Consider the following 13,333-nt stretch of genomic DNA (forward strand, 5'->3'; position numbering starts at 1 on the left):
ACCCTTCGGGGAAAAACAAAACAAAAAAAAAAAATCGTAGGTACTTCGGTACATATGTACAAGAGGTACATACCTACACACACGAGGCACGAACTCTATCTCTATACGAACTCGAACTTTGAGACGAGGTAAGTGACAGGTGACAGTTTTGTGACCAATTTGTGACAGTAGGTACAAGTACCTATGTTACTGACGAACACTAATGTGTGAATCCGGGTAAATAATATTTTTGAAAATGAATAAATTACCAGTGACGTATACAAGAACTCGAGATCTATTTAATATTAGTTCCAGTTTTACATTATATAAAATTATTCGTTTTATTTCCGTTAAAGCTGTGGATAAGACGATAGAAGTAAGTTTTAAAAATGTAGTTTTAGAGATGTCATGTCATTTGTCGTGCAATGTTTTCTTTTGAGATAGTTACTGATATATTTTGATACTTTTCCAAGGTTAACCTAATGTTTATCACGTAATAGGAGTGCTGTAAGCTGCTGGAAATACCTGTTGACTCTAAACAGATCATCGCCCGCCAGGCGTTTCTGAAGCTAGCTAAGAAGTTTCACCCGGACTCTGGTTCCCCTGAAGCAGATATTGATAAATTTGTAGCCATTGAAAATGCTTATAGAATAATTACTAAACATAACACAGGCACCAGCAGTAGTGAAGATGTTGAGAAAATTGTTTACGACATCAGGGTATGTGTGAATTGTATATATTACTCTATATTATATTATATGTATAAAACCATCCCGTCAGAAAGAGTTTCCCTTTGATATCACTGAAGCTTATTTTATACTCTTAAAGAAGCTTTTAACAACTATTCTTTGATTCAATGTTTGTATTGCTTAAGACATATGATGAAAATTAAAATAATAATACTTAGGTACCTTTTAATTAAAAAAATATATAAATTTATATATATAGCACACAGCACCACAGCATCGTCAGTACCTCAGCTACGAAGGTGTTGGTCATGGCACTCCTTATCAAAGATCCAAACAGTGGTCCCAAGCCAGAGCTCAGAGGGCTTCGGAAAATGTCATGGAGTACCGAATGGCTAAAACCATTGCTACAGACAAAACTCTCATGAAGAAAGGACAGTATGGACAGAAACATGACATAAAAACAAAGTATGGTTTTGATAGACTAGTTGAAGATCTGATTCAAGAGTCGATGTCTAAAGGGGAATTCGAAAAATTGAGTGGAATAGGAAAGCCATTAAAAAACCAAAATATGAACCCTTATGTTGATTTCACAACTCATAAATTGAATGAGGTAATATTTATTTGTAGCTAGTGTGGCTAGGTAACAGAGATTTTTTGCTTGAAGAACAATAATTAATTTCTTAATATTGATAATTTTTTTTGGAGTTTTTGTTGGTAAATGTTTCTTACTAGCAAGCTACAAGTTTACAGGCTACAAGTTTACATAGAATGTTTGGATGCTTATGGCAGGTTTCATCAAAATAACTTACAAGTGTCTCTTATATTTTTTACAGGTTTTAATAAATAATGGTTTCACTCCCGAATGGATAACAATGAGTAAGGACATTGACCAAGACATTGAGGCGTTGAGAAAAGAAATAATAAACGATAGAAAGTACCTTGGGCCTTACCCTCTCAGCCCGGAGGACGAGAAAAAATGGGAACGTATATACGAAAGCAATAAAGAATTGGCACAATCTGTAAATTGTAAAATTAATAAGTTCAATCTAATAGTTCCTTTGATGAGTAAACAGAAATTTCACATACATTTTGAGGAGATGTGTGACGATATTCTGAAGAATGGCCCACATTCTGTGGAAAGGCCTTCTACTAACCAAGTTCATGAGGAAACACAAGTCACACCTGTCAATGACACAGGGGAGGATTTAGTAGGAGTCTTAGCCAAAGCTATAGGAGAACTGTTTAGTTTTAAAAAGAAGAAGAATTATGATTAAATATAAATCTAGTCTTCGGCTTACTAGTAGCATTACTGAAGCTTCCAGCCCGGTACTGCACTTATCTATCCTTTTCTGTTACTCAAAACCATAATTTTCTAGAGCAAGATTATGTACTTTGTCACGATAGGATAAAAGCATAGACAAGTGCGATGGGATGCGGCCAGATTCAACCCTTAGGACCGAATAAAATCCATATCTTTGAAATGTAAAGGTAAGATTAAGGGTCTAAGCACATTTGAAAGCACCTCATCGAGAGAGCGCGCTTACACACGCTATCGCCTCTTCGTTTCTGCCGCATGCGGTCGCTCTCTCTCGCTCTAGCAAATGACGGTTCTGAATAACAGAAAAGGATAGAATCAAAAAGTATAGGAATTTGCGATGAGGGGCTGACAGATGTGGTTCAATCCTTGGCAAATACAAAAACCTGCGAAAATATTTAAGTAGTACATATTCCCTATTCCGAAATCACAATTGACATTAGTGAGCAGTTTCAACCTTTTTAGTTATTTTTTTAAAAAGCCAGGTTGTTGAACATGAAATATAGTTAAATTAGCTAGTAAATTATTAACTGTGATAATATACAAAGAAGCTATATTTTATAGTGAAATTAAACAACAATGTATATATCAAACACTTTTATTTCAAACATAGTCTATGTAATTGATTTTATATAACAAAATATAAAGTTTATTTGTAAACGCTCTAAACAACTTACTTATACATTATTTATAAAATTTATTCTATCTTAAAATATACAACTTAAGATCTTGGTTACATTCGAGATGGAAATGTATAAATGGCACATTTAAAGGCACAATGTTTCTGGAATGTTGTACGTTAATTCTTACGCACGGCGTTTTACTTTGGCGCTAAATTAAAATGGGTTTTATCTATGATGCTAACATGACACTCATAAAGTCAAATTCAGTGGTTGAAGTAAATCGAAGTCACAGCTTTTGTAAGGGACGTGTCAAAATTCAGTTTAATTTATTTATACGAAGGCTACAACAACATAGCATCACACCTGTATCCTTAAGGGGTAGGCACATATGAGGATATATTACACCCACTCTTCGTCACGAAGACGAAAGTTAATATGGACGAAAACGAACCTTATGTCCAAAAAAGAAATAATGCGGGTAGTCTTTGTTTACATTAGGAACTATTATTGGAATGGACTTTAAATCTGTAATTGACTTAGTATTCGATATTATACGTTTAATTAACTAATACAGGTTTAGAAAAAAACACTGATATCATAAGTACCTACTATAGTAGGTTGACAAAAAGTCCCGCAGGCCTAGCACGCTGATTGCGCGAGCAAAGCGAGTGTCAAGCGCGAGTTGTTATTGTTGTTGTTGTTGTTGTTTAAATTCGCCTTATATACAGCAGGCAAAGATCTGAGGACCATACAGCCTTGACTTTAGTAATTTAATAGGGAGTTTGACAGACGAGTTAAGGTTCCTCGTTCACTATAGAAAATGGAAAGTGTGTCACACAACTCCACACAAATGATGTTAAAAGCTACAAAATTCACATTTCTTATGAAAATAGGGATCTGTTTTTTCTTATACAATAGTGAGATATTTCCTTTGGATTGCGTCATCTTGAAAAAATCGCAGATATCCCGGTAGTCGCGTGTACCAAGGATATTATTTTATCTCGCGTCGCGTCGCGCTTACATAGCATGCTAGGCCCGTTGGCACATTTTGTATGTCTATGTATGTATATTGAAAATATTGGAATTGAACTTATCTAAGTCACGACCATCTTGAGAATTATTATCGAATATCTTCGTAGTCATTAATACAGGGTCAGGGTTACCATCCCTCAGGACTTATTTCGTCTTTACATTTTTTATAAGTTTTGGCTAAGTGGAAAATTTAAATGACAATCTCGAGCCTGATTCATAAATGAAATGAAATATTTTATTTCAATCCTAAATCCATATTGTAAAATTAGGTCGTTTCAAAACGACTTTTTAATAGATTTTCGAATTTTAGCAATGGCAACCCTGGTTTTTATAGCTTGGTGTGGGGCTAGACAGTGCCAGAGCATACGACCTTGCTGGCGTTGAGTCTTACACGTCCGCTGGCTAGCAGGCGCAGCGCGCGCGGGTAGGCGCGGTGCTCGGCCGTATGGATGCGCGCGGTGAGGGTGTCCACTGTATCGCCCTTGAGTACCGGCACGCGTTCCTGGAGGATGATCGGCCCGGTGTCCATGCCCTCCTGGAAATCAAATCAAAATGAAAAAATGAATGAATGAATGAATGGAAATGAGGATTTCCATCAGATCGTTATAATCTGGGAGTCTTCAAAGGTAGCGTGCAGAGTGAAAGGCATTTGGTAGATAAGCGTGATTCATCCTAGACCACATCGTCACTTACAATCAAGTAAAATTGTGGTCAAACGCGAGTTTATATTATTTATTATAAAAAGCTCATCATGTCTTACACAGTACACACAAAAAAGAAGATTAAAAAAGCGAGCCGAACAGGAGAAGACTGGACAAAAATAAGACACGACAAACGATACCTCAAAAAAAAAGAAATATCGGGAATCTTATATCCCTGACAATAACGCGGTAGGAACCCGATTATGTGTTATGAAAAAAAAAGAGGTCAAAAAACTGGCCCTTGATAGACAAGAATGGAGAATGTTACATCGACAAAAGCGTGGGTCTTAAATGAATGCTGATGAAACGATCAAACGAACTAAAGTGAGATTTGTGTGAGTAGTGGTATGTGATTGGATACTCACGTCAACAAAATGCACGGTACATCCACTCTCCTTGTCACCAGCGTCAAGGCACTGCTTTTGCGCGTTCAGCCCGGGGTGCCGCGGCAGAAGGGACGGGTGGATGTTGATGATGCGGCCCTTCCATCTGTACGAGAAGATAACGTGTTACATTCTTCAATATGTCAATATATAAATGAAGTGGAAGCGAGAGAGGCCCTTCGACTTTAGTGACGTTATTGGCAATACCTCTCTAACGTTATACCGTTTCGCGGGGTCCATTTACCTAACCTGAAGATTTAACAAGTCCGGTTTTTTACACTCACTTCTTGACGAACTCAGCTGATAGGATCCTCATATACCCGGCGAGACACACGATGTCGATCTTGTGGGCTTCTAACGCGGCCGAGACGGCGCGGTCGAACTCTTCGCGAGAACTGTACTCCTTGTGGTTGAATACCTGTGGAAATGATGTTGTTATTCGGTACAATCATGGAGTAAGGTAGAGTGGTAGAGGATTGATCAAGTAGCTAGTCTCATGTAACGATTACATGCTTAATAATTCCAGTCAAATCAGTTATAAACATAAGCTCACGATTATTTCCCAATTGGTATAGTCCGAGATACATCCATCACAAGATGAAGTAAGTACCCGCTTTCTGTAATTTGAATTAACTAATGCAATGGTATCGCGCAGTGCTGTGTCGTGCCCACCGTATTAGTCTACGTGATATACACCAGTTTTAGTGTGTGTGTGTTTTAGTGTATGTATTTGTGGGTGCGGATTGACCTTTTCAGGGTGAGTCCCACTACAATCCTCCTCTCTATCTGATCCATCACATTCTTCAATCTTCTTTTATTAGACTTTACCTATTGTCTTTACCCAATTACTATAATATATTAAATAGTCCATATCATCTACGTGTTTACTTACTAATGAGGGTATATTAGCTTCCCGAGCGCGGTGCAGCGCGAAGGCATCCGATTTGTTGCTGATGACAAGCGCAATATCGGCGCACATGCATTGCGTGGCGTCGCGGGTCGTATCGATCAACGCTTGTAGGTTCGAGCCGTTACCTGACACCAGGACTGCCACCTGAGAACAACACGGAATTTAGAGTACATAACATAATGTACGCTGGAGACATTGTCGCTAACGAGGTCTTAGGACGTGTCGGTCAGAAAAGACAGATGTTGCTCATAATAATAAAGAGAAAAGTCGAGTATTTAGGCTTCGAAATGACAGATATCGCGTGCTCCAAGTTATATTGTCTGGCAAAGTCTTGGATCGTAGACTTGTGGGAAGGCCAAGGAACATCCAAGAGTGGAATAACTCAATTTTAAAAACCTAAATATATTTTGACGAACGTTTCATCCGCGTAAACTAAAATATTGAATACAACTTGAGGAATTTGGCTGCGTAATATTGGTTGAACGTACCTTCTTCCGGGGCATCATGGGCATGCGGCGCGTGAAGTCGAGGGCGGCGGCGAAGTTGTCCACCACGACGCGCGCGCCGCCCGGCCCGCGGGCCTGCACGCTGCCGATCACCATGGCGCCGTGGGCGCGGGTGATGTTCATCACCTGCACCGATGCGTTACATGTTCATTACACACAAACAATCTGGAGAGTCAAAAGCTATAAATGTCCAAAATCCAGACAGATAAGTTAGCCAAAATAAAAGGAAGGTGGAAAGGCTCTGTGGAGGAGAATCAATCAATAAATCAATAATACTTTATTGAGAATCCTTTATTTTAAGCACCTCTTTATAAGTAAAAGATCTGTAGGGTCTGCACGACCACCACACGCGGTTTAAATTATATCCAGAGTATCAAAAAATAAACCGCAGCTAATGCTATCTATTTTTTTTTTTTATATATATACTGGGTGTTAGTGACATCGTAACGAATACTGAGGGGGATGATTCAGGCCATGATTCTGAGTTAAAATCAAGTGGAATTTTCCGTCGCAAAATTCATGATTTTTTTAATTATTTTTTTAATTATTTTCAATTCTATAATTTTGCGATCAAAAATTCCACTTGATATTAACTCAGAATAATGAGCTAAATCAGCCCCCTCAGTATTCGTTACGATGTCACTTACACCCCGCACCAGTACATACAGGTAGCCATACAAGTAGGTATGGGTGTTAGTTACACCGTAACGAATACTGAGGGGGATGATTCAGACCATGATTCTGAGTTGATATTAAGTGGAATTTCCTGTCGGAAAATTCATGAAAATTTTTGTGTTTTCTTAAATTATTTTCCATTCCATACTTTTGCGACGGAAAATTCCACTTGATATCAACTCAGAATCATGGCCTGAATCATCCCTCAAAGTTTTCGTTACGATGTCACTAACACCCTGTATAAAGTACAGCCACATGTTATACATTAAGTATTTACTTATCTCTAATCTTAAACTTATAAAAGGGTCTGATGTAGACCACAGTAACGGCGTACATAGCTCTATCCATAAGTTTAACATAACGTAACTATCTACGTACATAGACGTTATACGGCTATTGGTCGAAGCTGGCTCGAGCTGTTTAAAAAATGCGTCAGATATCCGCTCTGCGTGTCCAAACCAACTTAACATTCCATTCTCAATCTTACTGTGCCTCACTTAACCTACCTCGGCCTGGTTCTCCGGCGATACGATGAGCACCATACCGATGCCGCAGTTGAAGGTGCGCAGCATCTCGTCATCTTCAACATTACCCACGTCCGCGATCCATGCAAACACCTGGAACAATACATTGGTTTCAATTCCGGCCAAGCAGATTGCAGTTTTTTTTTAATTTTTTTTTGACGTGACTTATTGTAGATTTGCCGCAGATGGCATTAACTACTTGGCCGGACAAATGGGGAGCGCTGAAGGCTCTCACCCGGTCTTTTTATTTGACTGTGATTGTGACTTTTTATATTTTTTGACTCTATTTCATGCTGTTGGTCATCATTCAGCGTACTTTTCGTGTGTAAGATAAACATGCTGGCGGCGTAGGGGTGGCCCGAGGGCCACCCCCGCCGCACCCTAACCTACTGTTATGCCTTGTAAAAATTATGACAAAACACTATTATTCTAAAAAAGAATTATGGATACCTATTTATATGCGAATCAAATTTATACCAACAAATATTAGTCCAAAAATAAGTTATACTTAACAAACCAGTATTCTTAGATGTTATTATTGGAAAGTACTATTATGCTTAAAAACGTTATGCGAAAAGGATTATGATAATTAAAATTATGACAAAACCATTTATGCATTTTAAGAGAATCCCTATATGAAGACATACGGGGTGCACGTTCCACCAGTGCGCGTTGAGCCGTGCGCGCACGTGGTCAGGGATGACGCGCGGGATGTTCTCCAGCAGCCCGCCGCCCGTCACGTGCGCCACCGCCTTCACCACGCCGCGCTGCAGCGCCGGCAGCAAACTCCGCACGTAGATACGGGTCGGCTTGATCAGCTCTTCCCCTGTTGGGAGGGATTTGGTGACAGTCAGAGAGATAAGAATTGACTCTTCTAAAGTGGTCTACCCTACAAGATCCAACTGCTGGGCAAAGGCTTCCCTTTTCTCTGGACATGTTTGTCGCATGCAGCTGGGTGCCTCATGAGGGGTGTCGTGGTAGACCTCGAAAGAGATGGCGCGATCCTCGAATAACAATAAATATTTTGTTTCTTTCACTTACCCAGGGTAAGTCCCTCTTTACTGAAAGGTGCCTTGTCTTGCAGCGTCAGTCCCGCCTTCTTGACTAGCTTGTGAATAAGACTGAAGCCGTTGCTGTGAACGCCGTTGGAGGGTAGACCGATGATGGTATCCCCAATCTGTTAAAGCAGTAAAAGTTCTTCTTTAATCGGCTTTCTCGAGGATTATACTTAAGTTCTGTGCATTAAAGTATAATTGATTTAATATTTCCAAAGATAATACGAACACGTGTTTGTTGCGAACGGAGTCGTAAATCACAACTGTTTTTAAATAAATAAACTATTTCTGAACAAAATACTTACAGCAATATCAGTGATCTTGGGCAGGATGTGCGATCGCTCGACGACGCCGAGAGCGAAACCTGCGATATCGTAGATGCCTGCCTCGTACATTCCCGGCATTTCCGCTGTTTCGCCACCTGAACAAGTACGATTATTATATTATGTCCTTTCGTATGATGTTTGAACTATATAGAGTTGCAATCTGAAGCTTGGCAGTTTTTTGAAATCGTAACATCACCATCCGATAACTGAAGCGAACTCCTTAAAAGCCAACATTCTACATCGACATAGAAACCTCATTCCAGATCCCACACGAAGTATTCTTCAAGGGGAATTCAAGAACTGACCGATATATACCAGCGCCATCTAGTGGTTTAGTTCAGAACTACATATGTAAACTAACCTGGAAGCTATTTCTTTCGCACACATCTTTAGTAGAGCCAAATGGGAACAAACAGGGGAGAGTGAACCATATATACATAAAATATACGTTCCTTAACTTTTTTAGCACAAATTACACATAATCTAACACGACGCAAACAACACAACATTGCTTAGATAACCATCTAGTCATTGTGCGTTTTAAAGAACTGGTATGAGCTGAACTCACCAATAAGAGCAGCAGAAGCCTGCCTACACCCCTCAGCAACACCGGAAACCACATTCCTGGCTACATTGACGTCTAGTGCGCCACAAGCGAAGTAGTCGAGGAAGGACAGTGGCGCGGCGCCATTGCACAGTATATCATTGACACACATGGCTACCAGGTCTATGCCGATGGTGCTGTGTTGGTTCGTCTTCTGGGCGATACGGAGTTTAGTGCCTACACCATCTGTGGCTAGCACTAGGACTGGGTCCTGGAAAGATATGTTTAAGTTTTTTTATTCAACTTTCCAACAACAATATGAGATGCACAAGGATTTTTAAGACAGCCAGTATTTCCAGACATGGATTTTGTGGCTTAAGTTTCAAAACAATCTAAGTTAAGTACCTTATATTCCTGTTCAACGGCTTTCAGTTGGAAGCAGCCACCAAAACCTCCGAGGCCTCCCAGAACACCTGAACGGGATGTCGACCTGTGTATGAAAAGTTTTCATGATATAAAGATACTTCTCATGTAAAGGAACACTTGATTAACAACTATAGAGAGGCGTACTTCGAAAGACAAACCTACAGATAACCATCTCTCTCACATATAAAGAGACTTCAGCGGCATCTCTTGATATAATCCTACAGAACTATATTTATCTCTGTCACACATACCTGGCCAAAGGCTTGATGAGCGAGACAAGCGAGTCTCCCGCCTCGATGTCTACACCGCTGTCTTTGTACGAGAGGGACTTCTGAGGCACCTCCTGACCTTGCGTCATGTACGGAGAGGTAAGAGGAGACATCGCCTCCTTGAAGTTGTCTACTACCACTTGATGACCGCCTGTTTGAAGAGCAAGGAGATTTTAATGAGGGTTTTCTGAAATCGGTGGATTTCTGACGTTACGTTTTGACAGTCCGTATGGAAGATCTCTTGCCAAAGTGACACCAACAAGTGGCGAAATTTTAGTAAAAACCCTGCTCATCGAAGCCATCCATTTAAGAAAGCAATATTGCAATTTGACATTTGCGCAGCAAGTGTGCAATGCAAACAAATATCAAATAACATTATTGCTTTTTAGATGAATTGCTTCGATGTAGCCTTTTTAACCACCCTGGTGACCAAAAAATCTCAAACACCCTCATTCAATAACAAATATGATAAGTAACTGAGCCGTCTATTTTTTTTTATTTTCATTCCGAACAGTTTCGTTTTTAAGAGTAATGCTTTGTGTATTGTAAGCGCTCTCACCTTCTTTGCCCATGGTCTCGACAGCGCCGACGATCGCTACGGGTCCTTCAACCAACTCCAGCACTTCTTTAACTAACACTGGATCTACGATGAGTACCATACCCACACCGCAGTTGAACGTACGGAGCATTTCGAAGTCGGATACCATGCCTGGAGAAATATAAATAAAAAAATATATTGGCATTTTAACCTTAAAGGAACCTTAAAATAACTGTATTTAATTTGTAGATTATAAATAAAATACTACTAACTACTGCTACAAAGAAAGAAAAACTGTAAAGAGCGTGTCTTTGGGAAGTTCCGAAGCGGTAGGAGTGTTAGGAAAGAAATGCAATAAAATATTGACATTAAATTAGTGTTTTGTGATGATCCTGAATTTCGCATATCTCACCATTTTAGTCGACAAATAACAAGAACACAAATCGTTTTAAGTGGTGGACTTACTTTTTGATATTTATCGCTAATAAGCCCCACAATAAACATTCAACTACTTCAACTAAAACATCAGACTCAAGAAAGCTTCATATTAAAATATAAACACAAACACAACACTCACCCTTAGCTTGCAACCATCCAAAGATCGGCTTGATATTGAACTTCAAAGCATCCAACTTAACCCTGATTCCAGGAGGCAGGATCCTCGGGATGTTCTCCAGAAGACCACCTCCAGTGATGTGGGCTAGCGCTTTGATGGAGCCTTTCTTGATAGCAGCTAACAGAGGCTGCACGTAGAGACCCGTAGGAGTGAGGAATTCTTCGCCAAAGGATTTGTTAGAGTCACTAAATGGGGCCTTTTCGTGGAAGCTGCGCAGAAACGAAAATTATATTACAATGTGACGATTTGAAGAGATTACGATGGAGTTTTCAATAGTTAAAGATGTAGAATTATAAATGTAAGCCAGTAATTATTGCTGGGAATAGCAGAATCTCAAGCACATAAAAAAGTTCTGTATCACTGGCAATTTGCAATTGGAGTGAGAAAAATTGCTAGGAGGATCAGCAGATATCCCAAAATTTGCCTTTAACATCTGGATCCACCAATGACAAATCTCCAATTAAACTTGATATATTTACGATTTCGAACTTCCTAAAACAAATTCCTGGATCAACGATTGTAAGCAGGATGATAATTTTAATAAGTACCTACGTAAGTTATAATTTCCAATAGCATACCTACTTACATAAGGTTCATCATATCCATCTTTGGAATTCGTATCAACAGTGGCTGCAAGTTGTCTTTGATTACTTGTGGCTCTGCCCACCCCATTAGGGATTACGGGCGTGAGTTTATGTATGTATGTATGTATACCTACTTACAAATGTACCAATTTTGTTAACAACTGTACGCCGGCACGCAGGTCTAATTCATCACAGTTCTGTTATGTAAATTATTTTGCCACGTTTTGGTAAATCTATCCCTAAAAGGCGACGAGTATAAAATACTTACTTATGTCCGCTCTGCAGCATGATCTTCTGCACCAAGCTGTATCCGTTGCTGTGCACGCCGGTAGACGGCAGCGCTAACACAACGTCCCCTGCCCGGATCTCCTTGCTGCGAGGCAGCTGCTTCAAGTTGTCCACCACGCCCACCGAGAAACCCGCTAGGTCGTATTTGCCTACGTCGTACATTGACGGCATTTCTGCTGTTTCCCCGCCTGAAATGACAAAAAAATATTCTTGTCACATTTAACTCATTCCCAACATCGATACAAGTCCTAATATTAAATCTACCTGGAAAAACCTACGAACACCAATGAGTATCAGATGAAAGGCATGTAAAAATGGCGTCGAGAATACCAAAAATAAACAGTCGAATATATCAAACTGTTATACAGCTTGGAAAGATATGTGGTTCTCTTTGTAACAAAGCGTACCAAACCCACCAATTAAATAGAAGAAGAGAGAGAGAGAATAAAAACCTACAATTTTTATTGCAACTACACAACAATACATACAACCAAGATAGATCGCTATCACACCCAACAACTTACCCAATAAAGCGCACCCAGAAGCGATGCAAGCATCAGCGATCCCCTTGACGATGGTTGTAGCCACATCCACCTGCAGCCGCCCACACGCCATGTAGTCGAGGAACGCGAACGGCTCGGCACCAGCGCACAGGATGTCGTTCACGCACATCGCTACAAGGTCTTGGCCAATCGTGTCATATTTCTTCATTATTTCTGCTATCTGTAAAATGAGGAAATGCGTTTTAATGATTAGAGCCACTAAGATATCGTGCTGCGAGGATTCTATCTGATTTGCACAGCGTTCTTAATCTATCGGACGGTGCTTCCATCAGCTTATTAGACCATTTCGTTGCTGTTCCATAAACACCAGGGTTGATGAAGTTACACATGATAGAAGAAGACTCCAACAAATCTACCAGAGAAGAACTCAACGTTCCTTTTTCTTATGTTATAGTCTCTCGACTACAGGAGTTTCAATATCTGACTCCGTTTAGCAATCAAGACCATTGTATCTTCAACTCAATTTAGTCTATATTAAGGACCTACCTTCAACTTAGCCCCAACACTATCCGCTAGTATCCTTCAAGCTGGGATTCATGGCAGACAGTTGGAACAGCCCACTAAAGCAGCCCTGTCGTGAACCATACATAATCATGTAAGGTCACGAATTATCTGAATTCTGAATCACATTCCAAAACTAAAATGTGTCATAGTTATATGAATAACTATGAAACATTCTAATCCCATATTCTAACATCGTGGGATTTTTACCCTATATTTAGACAGCTATGGGCATGTTGCCCATTTGTGGGTATTTTGCCCCATAGGTATTCATATAACTATGACA

At 39.8% G+C, this 13,333-nt stretch overlaps 2 protein-coding genes across 2 annotated transcripts in view; one reads left to right on the forward strand and one right to left on the reverse strand.

The window, feature by feature from the left end:
* The first annotated feature begins 138 nt into the window (after window positions 1–138).
* Window positions 139–2,222, forward strand: LOC126371748 (dnaJ homolog subfamily C member 28). The gene is made up of 4 exons (XM_050017100.1): window positions 139–355; window positions 480–698; window positions 928–1,278; window positions 1,502–2,222. Exons 1-4 carry the CDS (start codon window positions 236–238, stop codon window positions 1,940–1,942), a joined length of 1,131 nt encoding a protein of 376 aa, XP_049873057.1. The 5' UTR covers window positions 139–235; the 3' UTR covers window positions 1,943–2,222.
* A 343-nt stretch (window positions 2,223–2,565) lies between these two features.
* LOC126371690 (trifunctional purine biosynthetic protein adenosine-3) overlaps window positions 2,566–13,333 on the reverse strand; it is a 38,979-nt gene continuing 28,211 nt past the window's right edge. The window contains exons 9-24 of the mRNA XM_050016985.1: window positions 12,508–12,706; window positions 11,964–12,171; window positions 11,073–11,320; window positions 10,517–10,666; window positions 9,940–10,108; window positions 9,668–9,752; window positions 9,287–9,533; window positions 8,698–8,813; window positions 8,379–8,514; window positions 7,985–8,163; window positions 7,320–7,430; window positions 6,121–6,264; window positions 5,615–5,776; window positions 5,007–5,140; window positions 4,705–4,828; window positions 2,566–4,173 (exon numbers count right to left, since the gene is read on the reverse strand). Of these exons, the coding sequence (XP_049872942.1) occupies window positions 3,985–4,173; window positions 4,705–4,828; window positions 5,007–5,140; window positions 5,615–5,776; window positions 6,121–6,264; window positions 7,320–7,430; window positions 7,985–8,163; window positions 8,379–8,514; window positions 8,698–8,813; window positions 9,287–9,533; window positions 9,668–9,752; window positions 9,940–10,108; window positions 10,517–10,666; window positions 11,073–11,320; window positions 11,964–12,171; window positions 12,508–12,706 (2,601 nt within the window). The 3' untranslated portion in view covers window positions 2,566–3,984. The remainder of the gene's footprint in view (window positions 4,174–4,704; window positions 4,829–5,006; window positions 5,141–5,614; window positions 5,777–6,120; window positions 6,265–7,319; window positions 7,431–7,984; window positions 8,164–8,378; window positions 8,515–8,697; window positions 8,814–9,286; window positions 9,534–9,667; window positions 9,753–9,939; window positions 10,109–10,516; window positions 10,667–11,072; window positions 11,321–11,963; window positions 12,172–12,507; window positions 12,707–13,333) is intronic.

This window comes from Pectinophora gossypiella, chromosome 13, assembly GCF_024362695.1.
Source record: "Pectinophora gossypiella chromosome 13, ilPecGoss1.1, whole genome shotgun sequence".
Classification (NCBI taxonomy): Eukaryota; Metazoa; Arthropoda; class Insecta; order Lepidoptera; family Gelechiidae; genus Pectinophora; species Pectinophora gossypiella.

Excerpts from the sequence above, each read along its gene's own strand:
- LOC126371748 (XM_050017100.1), top strand. The coding sequence starts at position 236 with ATGAATAAATTACCAGTGACGTATACAAGAACTCGAGATCTATTTAAT. Across the intron at positions 356-479 it reads CTGTGGATAAGACGATAGAA|GAGTGCTGTAAGCTGCTGGA; the intron begins GTAAGTTTTAAA and ends ATCACGTAATAG. Across the intron at positions 1,279-1,501 it reads CAACTCATAAATTGAATGAG|GTTTTAATAAATAATGGTTT; the intron begins GTAATATTTATT and ends TATTTTTTACAG.